General features: G+C 33.2%; 1 protein-coding gene and 1 long non-coding RNA gene across 2 annotated transcripts; one reads left to right on the top strand and one right to left on the bottom strand.

Annotated features, from left to right (window-relative positions):
- The first annotated feature begins 603 nt into the window (after positions 1–603).
- On the top strand, positions 604–3,701 carry LOC108194280 (protein POLYCHOME). Its single transcript, XM_017361233.2, has 3 exons — positions 604–740; positions 1,307–1,690; positions 2,939–3,701. Exons 2-3 carry the CDS (start codon positions 1,316–1,318, stop codon positions 3,323–3,325), a joined length of 762 nt encoding a protein of 253 aa, XP_017216722.1. The 5' UTR covers positions 604–740; positions 1,307–1,315; the 3' UTR covers positions 3,326–3,701.
- A 641-nt stretch (positions 3,702–4,342) lies between these two features.
- On the bottom strand, positions 4,343–6,561 carry LOC135147695 (uncharacterized). Its single transcript, XR_010285446.1, has 4 exons — positions 6,376–6,561; positions 5,156–5,242; positions 4,980–5,079; positions 4,343–4,896 (listed from the first exon to the last, which is right to left on the bottom strand). It is a non-coding gene; the product is annotated as an uncharacterized LOC135147695 (long non-coding RNA).
- Positions 6,562–15,138: the final 8,577 nt, after the last annotated feature.

The following is a 15,138-nucleotide window of genomic DNA, read 5'->3' as shown; positions in this document are numbered from 1 at the left end:
ATTATTTTAGCACCAAAAACCACTTTTTGGTGCTATATAATAGCAATAGCTATACTTATTTTTAGCTCACCATTGGACTTGCTCTTAGAAATACAGTCCACATATTACAACTTAATTTACAAACAAATGGTAATTATCAATTGAGGGGGACAAATAAAGTTATAGTTAGTATATATTAATATTTTCTAAAAGAAGAAATTAGCTTATTTTGCATTACCTCCGTTTCTTTCATTTGTTCAATTTTTTTTATACTACTTGACACACATTTTAAGATGTACATAAAATATTGTTTTATAACTTATTTTTGAGATTTTATAATCCAAATAAAAATTTAATATTAAATTTATCCAGTATCAAAAAAACCAAAAATTATATATACCATAAAAGTTTTAAAATACGTACTGAATCCTCTTTTCAAAATATTAACCATCTGTCGAAAATATTAACAATCCATAGCGAGAATGATTTGAATTCAGATTTCAGGCGGAGACAAAATGGTAAATAGCAAGAAAATTCAAATTGTGAATGGACCGCCCAAATGAAAAACATTGCACGTGGCACTGCACGTGCAAGCGAGTTGAAGCTTCTGTTGAGAAGCAAAGAGGGGTGTATAAGTTAAGCGCCTAAATGACATTTCAAAATTGCCAATCTGTTGCTTCTCTCTCTTTGCGAGCTCTGTTCGTCAGTTCCTCTCTCTAGGATAACGCTGAAGCAGCCCCTGCAAGTTGCCGGAACCCTAGGTCTCTCTCTCTCTCTCTCTCTCTCGCTCTCTCTCCCCCCTCCCTCCCTCCCTCCCTCCCTCCCTCGCTCTCTCTCTCTCTCTCTCTCTCTCTCTCCCCCTCCCTCCCTCCCTCCCTCGCCCCCCCCCTCTCTCTCTCTGTCCCTCCCTCCTCCATTGACATTGATCTATATCTAGTTTTTTTGTGATAATATATATGTATCTATATTCAGGTCTTGTTCTTAGTTTGTGTGTGTGTATATATGTAATTGTGTTTATCTAATTAGTTTGTGTTTAATTTGTGGATTTAGCTTTACTTGCAAAATTATAATATTCGTTAGTTATTGCTTGAGTTATAGATAATCTTGTTTTGCGCTAATTAATCTTGTTTTTGTGTACGTGTGTAAGTGTGGTTGTGCTGAATTGATTAGTCTGTGTTGATTTATGTCGAAACTTCAGATCTTTATTAGTTTGTGTAAAAAAGATATATATATATATATATATATATATATATATATATATATATATATATATATATATATATATGTAATTGTGGTATATTCACTAGTTTGTATATGATTAAAACAGCTAAAGAAAATGCCGGAAGCAAGAGACAGATTATCGAGGAGGCAGGACGATCCTAGTGCACTCTTCCTTCGTCACAGAAGCCAATTCGGTAGTCTACAGATTTTACCTGATGACCCGGCAGTGAATACATTTCGATGGGGCTCAATGCCACTCAATGGAGGAACAACCGGAGTGGCAGCAACACCTGGGCGTGGTGGTGGTGTTGGGAGGGGTAATTTTGGGACTCCGAGAGTTGGAAATGGGCGTGGCAGGGGTTTTGCTAATCGTGAGAATACTCCGGCCAGGAGCGTAAGAAGAACACCTCGTGGTGGTGGTGGAAGCCGGAGTATATTACCATCTTGGTACCCGAGAAAGCCTCTCCAAGACATCACCCCTATTGTCAGGGTATGATTTGTGTGCTATTGATTTTTTTGATTATCTGTTGTCATAATTCTTCACGATCTTGGTACTATATTCTGTACATATTTGATGCTATACTTGAGTATTGGTTTGCTATAAATTGATGACTTCTGATGTGTATTATTTCAGCATTCTGATTCAAGATTCATGATGAGCATTTAAAATTTTTTCCACTTGATTATTGTAGGTTTTCACCTTTCAGTTTGGTAACTAGAAGTTCTAGCGCATATTAGTAAAGTTTCCTAGTTTGTTATACTTGCAAGTATAAAATTGGTATTTGGGGGACTTCTCTTGTGAGTAATTGTACTGCACTTATCTTTTATGTTTCTGATTCTCCCATTTCTATGTATTTACCTATGTTACCCGGACTCGGCTAAAAGTGTCCAATATGAATATGGGTCCGAGTGACGGACTCGGCAATAATTTGAAAATTTTACATGTTGTTGGTCTGAAATAAGTGTCGGAGTGTCCATACCCATGTCCGAGTGTCGTGTGTCCGCCACGGGTACTCGAGGGAAAATGAAGTGTTTGGGTAACATAGGTATTTTACCAGTCTTGTATTGCATTAATTTAGTAGTTAATTAGTCATTGCTGAGTAATGGCTTTAAGCAGCAGTGAATGTTAGTAGTTAACTAGTTTTTTCTTATTTTTTTTACAGCATTTTGTGTTTATATATATTTTCACTATTTGTGCCATGGCTGAGTTGTGTTCACGTGTGTACTACTATGAACTATCTAAGTTTCTCATCATTTGAAATTTATGTCAGAGTGGCTCTGGTCCTGTCAGCTATGAAACAACTATTATGTTACTGAGTCTACTTCCATTGATTCAATATGTGCAGGTTGAATTGATAAATTTTCTTTAGAACCTGAGTCTATACCTGTCAAGATTGTGTTTCGATGCCAACAAGAAGCTAATATACAACCTCCTGCATGTGAAATTTTGTCATTTATATGAGCTACTAATCTATATAAATCATGCATTCTTGATTATTTTTTATTTTTTTGTGAATTATGTTCATCTTGACTTCATTTTAGTATTTTATTACATATCAGTTTCATAGTTTGATAGTAACCAGTCATTTATAATTTGGTTTCCTAGTTTGTTAAAGTCATAAGGCTAAGTATTTAGGAGACTCTCCTTGTAAGTAATCATTAGTATGTTTAATTACTAATGACCTTAGTATGTTTTATTGATGGTTTCCACTTTTTGATATTTAATCTAATTCAACAGGCCATTGAAAGGAGACGAGCTCGCTTGAGAGAAGCTGAAGGCCTACAACTATCGAGTCTCTTACCTCAGGGGCAAAGTGTTCATTCTCCTTCTGTGCCTGTATCTGTTGCTCCTCTCGAGCATGAATTATCTTTGAGTTCTCCAAGTCCAACAATTAAAATTAGGCGTTGTCCACCTACTGTTGGTAGAGTGCCAAAGATATTACTTGATATCACTGAACAGAGTGATGGAACATCAGACTTTCTTACGCCAGAGAAGAAGCTCCTGAACTCAATTGACAAGGTTGAGAAAGTCGTGATGCAAGAATTGAATAGATTGAAGAGGACCCCCGCTGCCAAGAGAGCAGAGAGGGAGAAAAAGGTCCGCACTCTGATGTCTATGCGCTGAATGCACATGAAAGAAGACTTGACATAGGTGCATCAACGATCGTTGACAGCAAAAGGAACAAGGAATTGGAGAAAGGAGATGAACAACAGACCCGCGGGGTAAGTTCTTATCATCTTCTGATGATTCTTGGGCACTCGAAGTTGATGTAATAGATAGCTACAGTAATTTTTAGCAGGTAAATAATGCTTGTTATTCAGCCTTTGAAATTGTAACAATGTGATAGCAGCACATGTCTGATGTATCTGGTACTGTGGTTCACCATTAGTAGCTGAGACTGCCAGACTGGTGGTATATTTCATCAGGTTAGTAGTTTAGCAAACTGTTAACATTGTAGTATTTCTTCTGCAAGTCATGGAACAGTTTCAAAATTTTCTGAGTGGCATTGGAACATACCAAGTCAAGTCTCCCTATATTTATTTGGTTGGGCTAAACAACAGGCCAATTTAGTTGGACTAAAATACGAGAGGCCAATTTAGTTGGGCTAAAATACGACAGCAGCAGACCAGTAGTTTTGGGTTGCTTTACATTTTTGTTTGGTGTTTTTTTGGTAGCTTTGGGTTGCTTTACATTTTTGTCTGGTGTTTTTTATCGGGCTTTTGCTTGTAATTGCAAATTAGTAAGTGGTTTTATGAAACTGACGAACTGAGTCTTAATTTCAGGTATTCAAAACTTTTCTCCAAAACTTTCCCACCAATATTCATACTAGTATTTAAGCCCGTAATGCTGGGCATCTACATAATAAATTTGTTTGTAATTGAAAAAATTCTTAGTTTGCGTGATAATATTGTCAACAGAAAGAATGTAGATGTGGTAAATACTTAAACATGAAAATGATGAGCATATTAAAACCAAATGTAGCATGCTAAAGTCCCAAGTCTTAATACTTAAATATAGACAGCAAATTACATACGGGTTAACATTATCCCTTTCAAACATCATGCTCTGTAAGGAGCAAATTAGATTACGGAAACAGATTTCTTAATATAGAGTTATAAAAACCTACAGCACCATTATCTTAAGAATAATACAAAGTTCTTAATCTGGCTAGCAAACCAAATCCAAAGATAGAATTCGAAAGTACAAAGTTCCCAAACGTTATTACAAAACCATACATTACATAAGATAAATAACATGATGGAATAATAGGAATAGCATGATGGAGGTAGTAGAGTCCTCTCGTTGCATCCTTGTATTTGCGAACATCAGTGGAGACGCCAATTTGTCAATCTGTACCATTCAATCAAATCACATTTATTTACAATACCATACATTACATAAGATAAATTACTAACCTTAATGCATCTCTGAGATCCTTCACTGCTTCATGATTAAGATTTATGAAAAATCTTATCGCTGAATAGTTTGTCAACTTCGCCTCACTTAAAACATTAACTTAACAATGGTTTATGAAGATATTAAAAAACAGGAATGTAATTTTTTGAGGACTACCTTGGATGAGTCTAGCTTTAACACTGGAGATGATAACAATTATTGGATGTTGGCCAGCATCATGGACTTCCTGATCAAAAGATTGTGCCATTTCATCGTAGAATATGACTTGTGCAGAAGTGCTGTTAAGAGATTGATAAAAAATTTCACTGGGTGAACATGCAATATTTCTATTAGAGCATAGATTTAAAAGATTAACACAAACTGCATATCGTTGATGGTAAACTGAATGCTGTATTTGAGCTGATTATATTTGTTCCTGTAGGTACTGATTGGTTGCACTTGTTGTAGGATGCCAACAACATCTACATAACAAAATAGGCAGTTAGAAAAAGCTACACTGGCTTTATGGAACTCTTGTACTAAACAAAAATGACTGACCGGTTAAAAAGTTGCTTTCCCTTGCAGCATCCATTATAGCTGATAAGTCAGTGAAGTGAAACACATGACGCTGGATATAATCCACACCTTCAGCCACAAAGAGCTTAGTCATATGATACAATTGGATGAAAACATCATTTTGAAAGCATCTTTCAGTTTGCATGGGACCATATTGCCTAACAACAAAGTTATGGACATTATAGGTTTCTCCTTCAGTAATCAAATTCTGAAGTTGATTCATGTTTTCCGCAGCAATTCATGCATGTAGGGATGAGCGTGGTTCGGTTTGGTTCGGTTTCGACCGAAAACCAAACCGTAACCATATTTATTCGGTTTCTAAAATCAAAAACCAAAACCAAACCAAATACCGTTGGTGTGGTTTCGGGTTTTAATCATGGTTTCGGTTTGAAAATGGTTTGGTTTCGGTTTTAAACCAAACCAAAAAATTTCTTGTATTGTTTTTTTAATTTAAAATTTTTCTTGTTATCTTTTTAATATTAGATGGATGTTAGAATTTGAGTACAAGAAAGCAAGCTGCAACCAATAAGTAAATGAATAAGCTTTACCAGATTGATAAAGCTTTAACAGTTGACAAAAGGAGAGTAAAGCAGACTTGAAAATATTAGCAAGCATGATTGTTTAGTTTAACATATGTAAGAACATCTGTACAGAATTTAAAAGATTAGTATACAATATCCGGAAGTCCTGCATTAACAATTGACAAGTCCTGCATTAACATACCTGAAAGATTTTCAACTTTAGCTCTCTGTCCGCAGCTAATACAACTTCTAAATTTTTAAATAGCAGCAACATACATCAGACTATCAGAGTATTCTAACAGAGCATTCTAAATTTTATAATATAATTTATAAAATTGAATTAAGATATTATTATTATATATATAATTTAATATATATATATATATAATTAATTCTATTCGGTTCGGTTCGGTTTGTATTCGGTTTTAAAAAATTTGAAACCAAACCGTAACCATATTATTGGTTCGGTTTTTATTCGGTTTGGTTATTAAATGGTTCGGTTTTTAATGGTGCGGTTTTGGTCGGTTTTTTATGTTTTCGGTTTCGGTTTCGGTTTTTGGTTCGGTTTTGCTCATCCCTACATGCATGAATGCGCCCTCCCTGTTAGTGCAGAACTACTTTCAGTAATCTAATAAACCTCGAGGTTGAATAATTGGTAGCTAAAAAAAAGGTTTTACTTACCAATTCATCGACGAAAATTAAGTTTATACCCACTGTTTCTCCCTGGCGATCAATGGCTTGCCAAATCCTCGTTACTCGGACTTTAAGCCTCCATGCAGTTGTTGTTTGAGGGCGTAGGTTTGATATCATTTGGTACGGGATCTCAGCCATGTTTGTGTGAATTTTTTCTTTGAAGCAGACCTGGATTTAAAGCCACGACTGATTGCACTTCTTTGAATGTTTAAGTGCTCCTCACTGTTTTTTCTTTGGCTGGTAGCTATCATAAATTAAAATAAATTATTTGTTTGTCAGACGACAGAGTTTTCCACTAATCTCCCGCATATACTTCCTATCTATTACTCTCTCTGTCCCCTTTATTTGTTTACACTTTTTTCATATTACTTGACACGCATTTTAAGGCGCATATAAAACATAATTCCATAAGTTATTTTTAAATTTTTTCTTTTTTGTATAAAAATTTAAACATCAAATATTTATTCAGAAGAAAAAAAAATTCAAAATAATTTATCGAACTACGTTTTACGAGAGTATTAGAATGCGTGCGGAGCTCTTGTCCCTCAATGTAAACAAATGAGGGGGGACGGAGGGAGTAGTAGTTTAGTTGCTGAATAACATTGGACTATCTTTTTGTCAATTTAAAATCATTTCTTCTAAAACTATTGGATGATTTATCTGTAACTAAATTTGAACTATTATTTGTGTAATTTATTTTGAATAATGAAATTAATTAGCCAATATTCTGTAGAAAACTAAGCTCATTCAACAAGAAAATGGAAAGTGATATGGCAGGCGAGGTATGGGCATTAGGGAATGGTCTCATCAGGTGAGACGACATGTATGTGACAGACATGAGAAAAATATTCATTTCATTTTTTTTGTTTTTTCTTCATGGTCCGAATAAAAATATTATATTGAATGGGACTAGAATGGACGAATGGTTGGAGAGCTGCGGACATCCCGAGCTCTATTCTCATTCGGCCATCTAACTGTGCCCCTATTCTCCCCCGTTTGCCCACTTGAGCCCGGGATCTTCTTGGAAATGGGAAGGGTGCTCTCTGCTACAATTAATATATATATATATATATGAGTTAATTACATTTTGTAACCTCTATATTTGCTTCGAACGCAGTTTAGTACCTGAACTTTAAAACGTGGCAATATGCACCCTACACTTAACATTCTCATGCAAGTTGTAACCTCTGGTCACTATTCCGTCAAAATCTGCCGTCAACTTTAACTGTTTGAGAAATAACAATGTGTATATTAGTTTCTAACAGCTACTTTACCCCCTATGACCCCATTAAAATTACTCCTTCCGTCCCACCAGGATGTTTACGTTCACTGTTTGCGCGCATTTTGAGGCTCTTATAAAGTATAGTTCAATAACGTTTTTTTAATTTTTTCTTTTTTTGAATAAAAGTTGAAACGTTAAACTTTTTTTCAGGATTTTTAAAAAAAATAAATATATAGCGGAAGTATACCTTATTGGATCCTTAAAATGCGTGCAACGTAAAGAACCTGATGGGACAGAGGGTGTATGTATTATATTTTGAAATTATTTTTGAACACACACAATGATGTAAAAAAATTTGAAATAAGTTTTAAAATATGTATGCATATTTAGAATCTGAAAATTTATTTTTTTTTACATAAACGATGTAACTGATTATAAAATTTTAATATAAATGCATATTTTAAAAATTATTTTAATTTGTTTACATCGTTATGTGTGTTCAGAAATAATTTCAAAATATAATACATAAACTTTGATGGGTCACATGGGGTAAAGTAGTTGTTAGAAACTAATATACACACTGTTACCTCTCAAACAGTTAAAGTTAACGGCAGATTTGGACGGAATGGTGACTAGGGGTTACAACTTGCACGGGAATGTTAAGTGTAGGGTGCATATTGCCACGTTTTAAAGTTCAGATACTAAACTGCGTTTGGAGCAAAAGTAGGGGTTACAAAGTGTAATTAACTCTATATATATACATGAGTTGAGCATTATATGTTCCACGATCGAAAAGGTTCGGAATTAATTTTTTTTAATGTTCAGCATTTATAATTTGGATAAAAATTTGTAATTTTTTGAAGGTTAGGTTGTTGACTCCAATCAAATCAAATTTCGAATGAGTTTAAAATTATGATTTAAGGTTTAATATGATAAGTTGCGAGTTTAAATTGTCTATTGATTAATTTTGACTTATTAATAACTTATGAAATATGAAAAATATGATGATAAAATAAATATGATTTACGAGCAATTCATGACTTATATATGTAAAACTTTTATACGAAAAGTTAAAAATAAATAAGTTATTTAGAAAAAAATCTCAAATTAACTTTCTGGTTTTAAGTCAGCTTTAACTCAAATTCTGACTTATTATATAAATATACATTTTTCACCTTAAAATTAATAAAGATTTAAATTTCGGACTTTAAGTCTAGACAAACAGCTTGAATCTAAGCCCTTGTTCACTTACATATCCTTAAATGTAAAAATCCATTACAATACCGATAAATACAGTACTGACTAAATATTATATATTATATATTATGTATTATATGATGCTGATCTTTCTATAGTATATAATGATTATGTGCTATAGAAAAATATTTTATGATATTTTAGAATAATTAATAAATTGCATATTTTAGGAAATATATGCTACTGGCAGGGGTGTGCATTCGGTTAACCGAAATTGAAATTGAAATTTATTTTGGTTAACCGAAACCAAAATCTTCAAAGTGAGATCATAAAATATTTTCAAGAATGCTACAAACTTTTTCACGGTACTCCAATCATCACTTGTAGGCCTTCCATCAATGTTATTCATGTGATATCCCACATCAAGTAGATAAAAGAGTATTTGGGCCTTTATAAGCACAAGCAAATAACTAATGTATACCAATTTGCTAGCACTTTTGGGCCGACCTATGGTGGGTTGTTGGGTCCAGTATGCATCAAGTTATGGGCTTAGGATGTTATAAATGGTATCAGAGCTCTACCCGGCCGGAAGTACCAAGGCACTGTCCGGGTTTCGTAAGTTTGATTGTGGACTCGACGAGGACGTCGAGCATATAAGACAGGGTCTTTGTGACATCTAACATCGGTTAGATAAAAAAGAGTATTTGGGCTTTTGTAAGCACAAGCAAATAACTAATGTATACCAATTTTCTAGCACTTTTGGACCGACCTGTGGTGGGTTGTTTGGTCCGGTACGCATCAAGTTATGGGCTTGGGATGTTATAATTCAACTTGAGGTGTTTTTTATATCTAGGATCTTGTGTATCATACCTATCAAATGCCTTTTCATATTTCTCCGCCACATCTAACATTTCATATGTTGAATTCCATCTAGTATCCACATCAAGAATCAAAGATCTTTTTGTCTCAACTCCTCATATTTTGCACATTCCATAAACACCAACTCTCTAGCAGGTGAATGTCTTATATATTTAATGACATTTCTCACCCTATTAATTGATACATCAAATATCCCCAATCCATCTTTAACAACTAAATTCAAAATATGAGCAACACACCTTAAGTGTAAATTCTCCCCCCTTCAAAACACTAGAATCCCAATTACCGGTTCTATTTTTTAATCTCTCTAAAGCAACATCATTAGAATTAGCATTATCTACCGTGATAGATAGCACCCTAGTAATTCCCCACTCCACCAAACACTCTTCAATTGCCAATGATATTGCCTTACCTTTATGACTACTAATCGGACAAAAGTTTAGTATTCTTTTATGCAACTTCCAATCTTTGTCAATAAAATTTGCGGTTAAACACATATAATTAATTCTTTGATTAGAAGTCCATGTGTCCGTAGTTAGGCAAAGACGTTGTGTTTGTTCAAGTAATGAAACTCTTAAATCATTTCTTCTAAGAGCATACATTTCATAACATTCACGTGCAACCGTCCATCTAGATGGAATTTGAAACATTGGTTTCATGGTAACCATAAATTCTCTAAAACCGGACACCTCCCCAAACTTAAATGGTAATTCATCAACAACAATCATCTTAATATACTTCTCTCTAGCCAAATCCTTGTCAAAAGTCCAAATAGTCTATGTTGTGAGGTCACTATCTCTGTTATGTTGAAAAGCTAATTTAGATTGATGACCTTGAACACTATATGAATTGTAAGTTTTCAAATGATTGTGCAAACTACTAGTACCATTACTTGAAGAATTTGCACTTAAGTCCTAACCACAATGCTTGCATTTTGCTTTCATTTTGCCGTCCCCACTTGTGAATTAAATATAGTGATCTCATATTCAAGCTCTAGATTTCACATGCTTTCGCTTTTTTGGCTTTGAAGCTACGGTTTCAGTTGGAGCTTCGAGTTCATCTTGATAATCTCCTTCATTTTCCATCTGCAAATACAAGTAACTCATGCTATAACTTATACACCCCTGCTTGCTGCTTGCATTAATCTGCCTATTGTTAGAGTGTTAGTGCAGTGGCCACTGGCCAGTGTATACACACAAGAATCTTATACATTAATCATGCAAATACACACAAAAAATACACACAGCTTAAATCAGTTTTTTAAAATTATATAAATCTGAAATCCCCTAATTCATATACATAATACACACAAATCTTATATACATATACAAATATTCAAATATATAGGCATATAACTACAAATCTGCAATTGCCAAGCCAGGAATCGACTCACACATATAGACACAAAATCGAATCAAGTGTTGTTTGATTATTTACCTCGATTGTTTGAGTTTGATTGTTTGATTTGATGAGATGGAGTGAGGACAAGAGCTTTGCGTAACCAGTTAGTAGCCCAGTACTCTGTCGAAGTTGATTAAATAGTTTCCGAATCTTCACAGATTCACATATGCTTCCGAAGTGGTGAAGTCAGTAAATGAAGTGAAGTCGGCTGAAGACTGAAGATTCGTATTAGTTATTAAGAATTTGGGCAGGTTAAAGTTATTAATATATATATATATATATATATATATAGGCTCATGATCAAATAGAAACCACTTTTAAAATAAAAACTAGAAACCAATAGAAGTTAGTGATATCCTCAGTACAATTTAGTGATATTCTCTTTACGATTTAGTGATATGTGTTGCACGAATTAGTGAAAACTTGCGGAAACTGCCCAGAATTTCTGAATCTGTTCTAGTTGCCGATTCAGGTGGTGGTTGCGGTGGTGGAGATAATGGAGGTGAAGGTGGAGATGGAGGTGGTGGACATGGAATGAGCCTTTAGCTTTGTCCGGCAGATTTTTGGCAAAGATCTGGAATTTAAATCGGCATTAAGCTAGATATACGTTACTGTAGGTGAGGAAGACCGAGGTGGAGGTGAGGACGAAGGTGCAGGTGGAGGTGGAGATGGGGGTGGAATGGAAAGGGCGGTGGAGGCCGGAGGGGGGTTGGATTTGGTGGTGATATAAATAATGGAGGCCGACATGGAGGTGGTGGCTATGGAGGGTCGGGCGGCATGGAGGTGGAGAGAGTAGCAGAGACTTGGCGGGGTGGTAGGGTGAAGCTGCCAGAAGTGGGGTGGAGGGTTGGAGAAGAAGAAGGAGAAAGTGGGGTTGTTTGAGAATTTAGTGATATTCTCTTAGAAATTTAGTGATAGTTTCTAGTTTCTAGAATAAGGAGGTTTCTATTGGAGTAAAACTCTATATATATATATATATATAGGCTCATGATCAAATAGAAACCACTCTTAAAATAAAAACTAGAAACCAGTTTCCATACCACTATTTATAACTACAGGTATCACTAATTTATACTGCACTAATCACTGTTTTTATATAGTATGTAAACAGAAATTTTATTATCAAAATTGAGAAAATCTACGTATCTAAATTATTGATAATCGATTATAGATGATTAATTTCATCCGTAGGAAGGTTCTTGGTGGTAAGAAGCCGCAAGAGAAGTTGTATGATGATGGTAAGTAGTCGTTAGTTTTGTAAGTTATGATGGAAAGTGTATGTGACTATTGGTGATGATAGACAATGGTGGCAAATCATAGAAACGTTTGGTAATGGTGGTAAGAGGTCCATTATTACGATTTGGGTGAAGATGATGGTCATATACATTGCATATATGTGTGTATATATATTTATATTCGCGAGATATGCTATATATAAATTAGTGATATGTTATGTACAAATTAGTGATTTCTGTAGTTAAAAATAATGATAAAAAACTGTCCAGAAACTGGTTTTTAGTTTTTAGGCTAATTTATATATATATAGGCCAACATTCAAGAGAGGGACTCCTTATATGGAGTTACATAGCGCGCCACTATAAATCATCAATTTTATTATAAATTCTGTTATAGAATACATATAAAACGTGATTCTAATATAAAATACTATAAAATAAATTTATTTTAAGTAATTTAACACTTAAAATTTGATTAAAAAAAGTATATTTTCGAAACTGATTCTACAACAGAATAATTCTGGATGATTATTATTTTGTTATAGAATCATGTTGAGATATTGCATAATTTTAGATGATCTTTGGAATAAAAAAATTGTATAACTTCGTTTTCGGTTTAATAATCAAAATTTATAATTATATTTCATAAAAAATATAATAGAATATATATTATGTATATATTTATAATGGTGTGCTACGTAACTCTATATAAGAGGGTATGCTGTGGAGTGATACCCTATATATATATATATATATATATATATATATATATATATATATATATATATTATTATTATTATTAATTAAAATATTAATTTTTTTATAAAGTAAATAAAACTTCGGTTAATCGTTCGGTTTTCGGTTAACCGTGGTTTAAAAACCGAAAAATGAAAATTTGGCTACCGAAATATAAATTTTGGTTAACCGAACCGAAATTATTTTGGTTATTCGATTCGGTTTTTGGTGAACCGAACCGAATGCACACCTCTAGCTACTGCCAGTGGCGGAGCCCGAACATATACCTTTAAGGGGCACTCCAAAAATTTCCAGCAAAATAAATCTTAGAAAGTATATATATAAACTGAAGAGAAATATTACAAAGTACTACAACGAGTTTTCATGTTCTGAAAACGTTGCATAATAGATTCATTACTATGCTAGATTTCTCTTTCAATAAAAATAATTAAGTTGTCATTTAGCCATTGATCGCCCATGCGATTCCTTAACTTGGTCTTCACAAATTGCATCCCTGAAAATACTCTTTCGACAAATGCGGTAGCTACTAGCAAAATCAGTGACAATGTTAATGATCTATTAACGAAAAGATAGACTTTGTATCTTCCAAGCTCAACCATTCTTCTAATACCTTTCAATCAAGAAAACTCTATGCTTGAACGCATGTCAACTTGGTCATTAACATGGTAGTTACCAATTGGAATTCTAAGCCCAGGATCAGCTTCAAGTTCTGCTGGATTATTTGGCTTGTCAATTATTTTTGTACTTTGAAAAGTTTATTTCATTACTCTCCTGGTTGTTCACACTTACCACTTTTCGTAGCACTTGTAATATAATCCTCTGTAGAGACAACTAAATTTGCCTTCCTTTTATAGTACTTCTCCATTTATATTTAAAAATTAACATGTGATTCAAATAGGGGAAAATCTCAAACTGGTCACTGAATTGAGCATGTAGTATCAAAAGTTTTATCAAACTTAACGGGGTCTCACCCGTACCACTCTAGTAATGGATAATGTCAGGAACGTTAGTTTGACTGGTTGACCTAACGGAAAGCTGATGTGGCAAACAGAGTAGCTGACAGAATGGATGAGTGGCTTACATGGCTTGTGAGTCAGATTGTATCGTTCACAGGAGATAAAAAGATATATAATAAAAAACAAATAAGATTGTAACGCATTTATTTTCTAACCTTTTATCTGATTGTTATGTAATTCATTTTACATTATATAATATAGACATGGCTATTATCTATAAAAATTCTATTTTAAGTGAAGATTCTAAATTTTGTTTATTTATATTTACTACTTGTTAGTATTTTCCTACCTTAATTATGGTTCTTTAGAACTCGTATTTTCTATATGATAATATGTATTTATAATTATTTTTAAATTTTTAAGTATTAAATTAACTGATTGATTTATAAAAGTATTTGAAATATTTAGATTTAATTACAGAATTATGTCCAATTTTTCCGATTTAATTGGATAGTGCACGACATTTCAAAAAATTATCTAAAATAGTGAGAAACATAAAAAAATGTGTAACATGATAGGATCTAATAATATTTTTTTTTTTATTTTATGGTTTTATTTGATGAAAAAAATTATTTTATAAAATTTTATTTCTCTAAACAAAAATATGTAACAAAAATTTTAATTCACAAAAAAATTAGTAACAAATAATTAATTTTATTATTTTGACAAAACATTTAAAATTGTGTGTCGAAATCAAAACGTCGAATAAAAAAATGTTGTTACTTAATAATTTTGAAAAGTGGATAAATAAAATGAAAACTTTATTTTAAATATAAAATCAGAATATTTTTAATTACTAATGAAATATAAATATTATAAACGAAAAATATGAAATTTATGATTTTTTCAATTTCTTAATTAACTAGCAGTATAGCACTGATAAATGGAATGAAGAATCCATTGCACCGTCAGTTCATTCATGTTTTGTTTTTATTGTTTATTTTATTTTTTTTGTTCTCTTTTTCCTTCGGTGACCTTTGCAATCTGAGTCACAAGCCCCTCAGCTGCTCTGTTAGTCATTTTGGTCGCCACGTCATCTTTCCGT

This window comes from Daucus carota, chromosome 7 (genome assembly GCF_001625215.2).
Source record: "Daucus carota subsp. sativus chromosome 7, DH1 v3.0, whole genome shotgun sequence".
NCBI classification, from domain to species: domain Eukaryota; kingdom Viridiplantae; phylum Streptophyta; class Magnoliopsida; order Apiales; family Apiaceae; genus Daucus; species Daucus carota.
The sequence above is the reverse complement of the archived record's forward strand: the minus strand, read 5'-3'. Positions and strand labels throughout refer to the sequence as shown.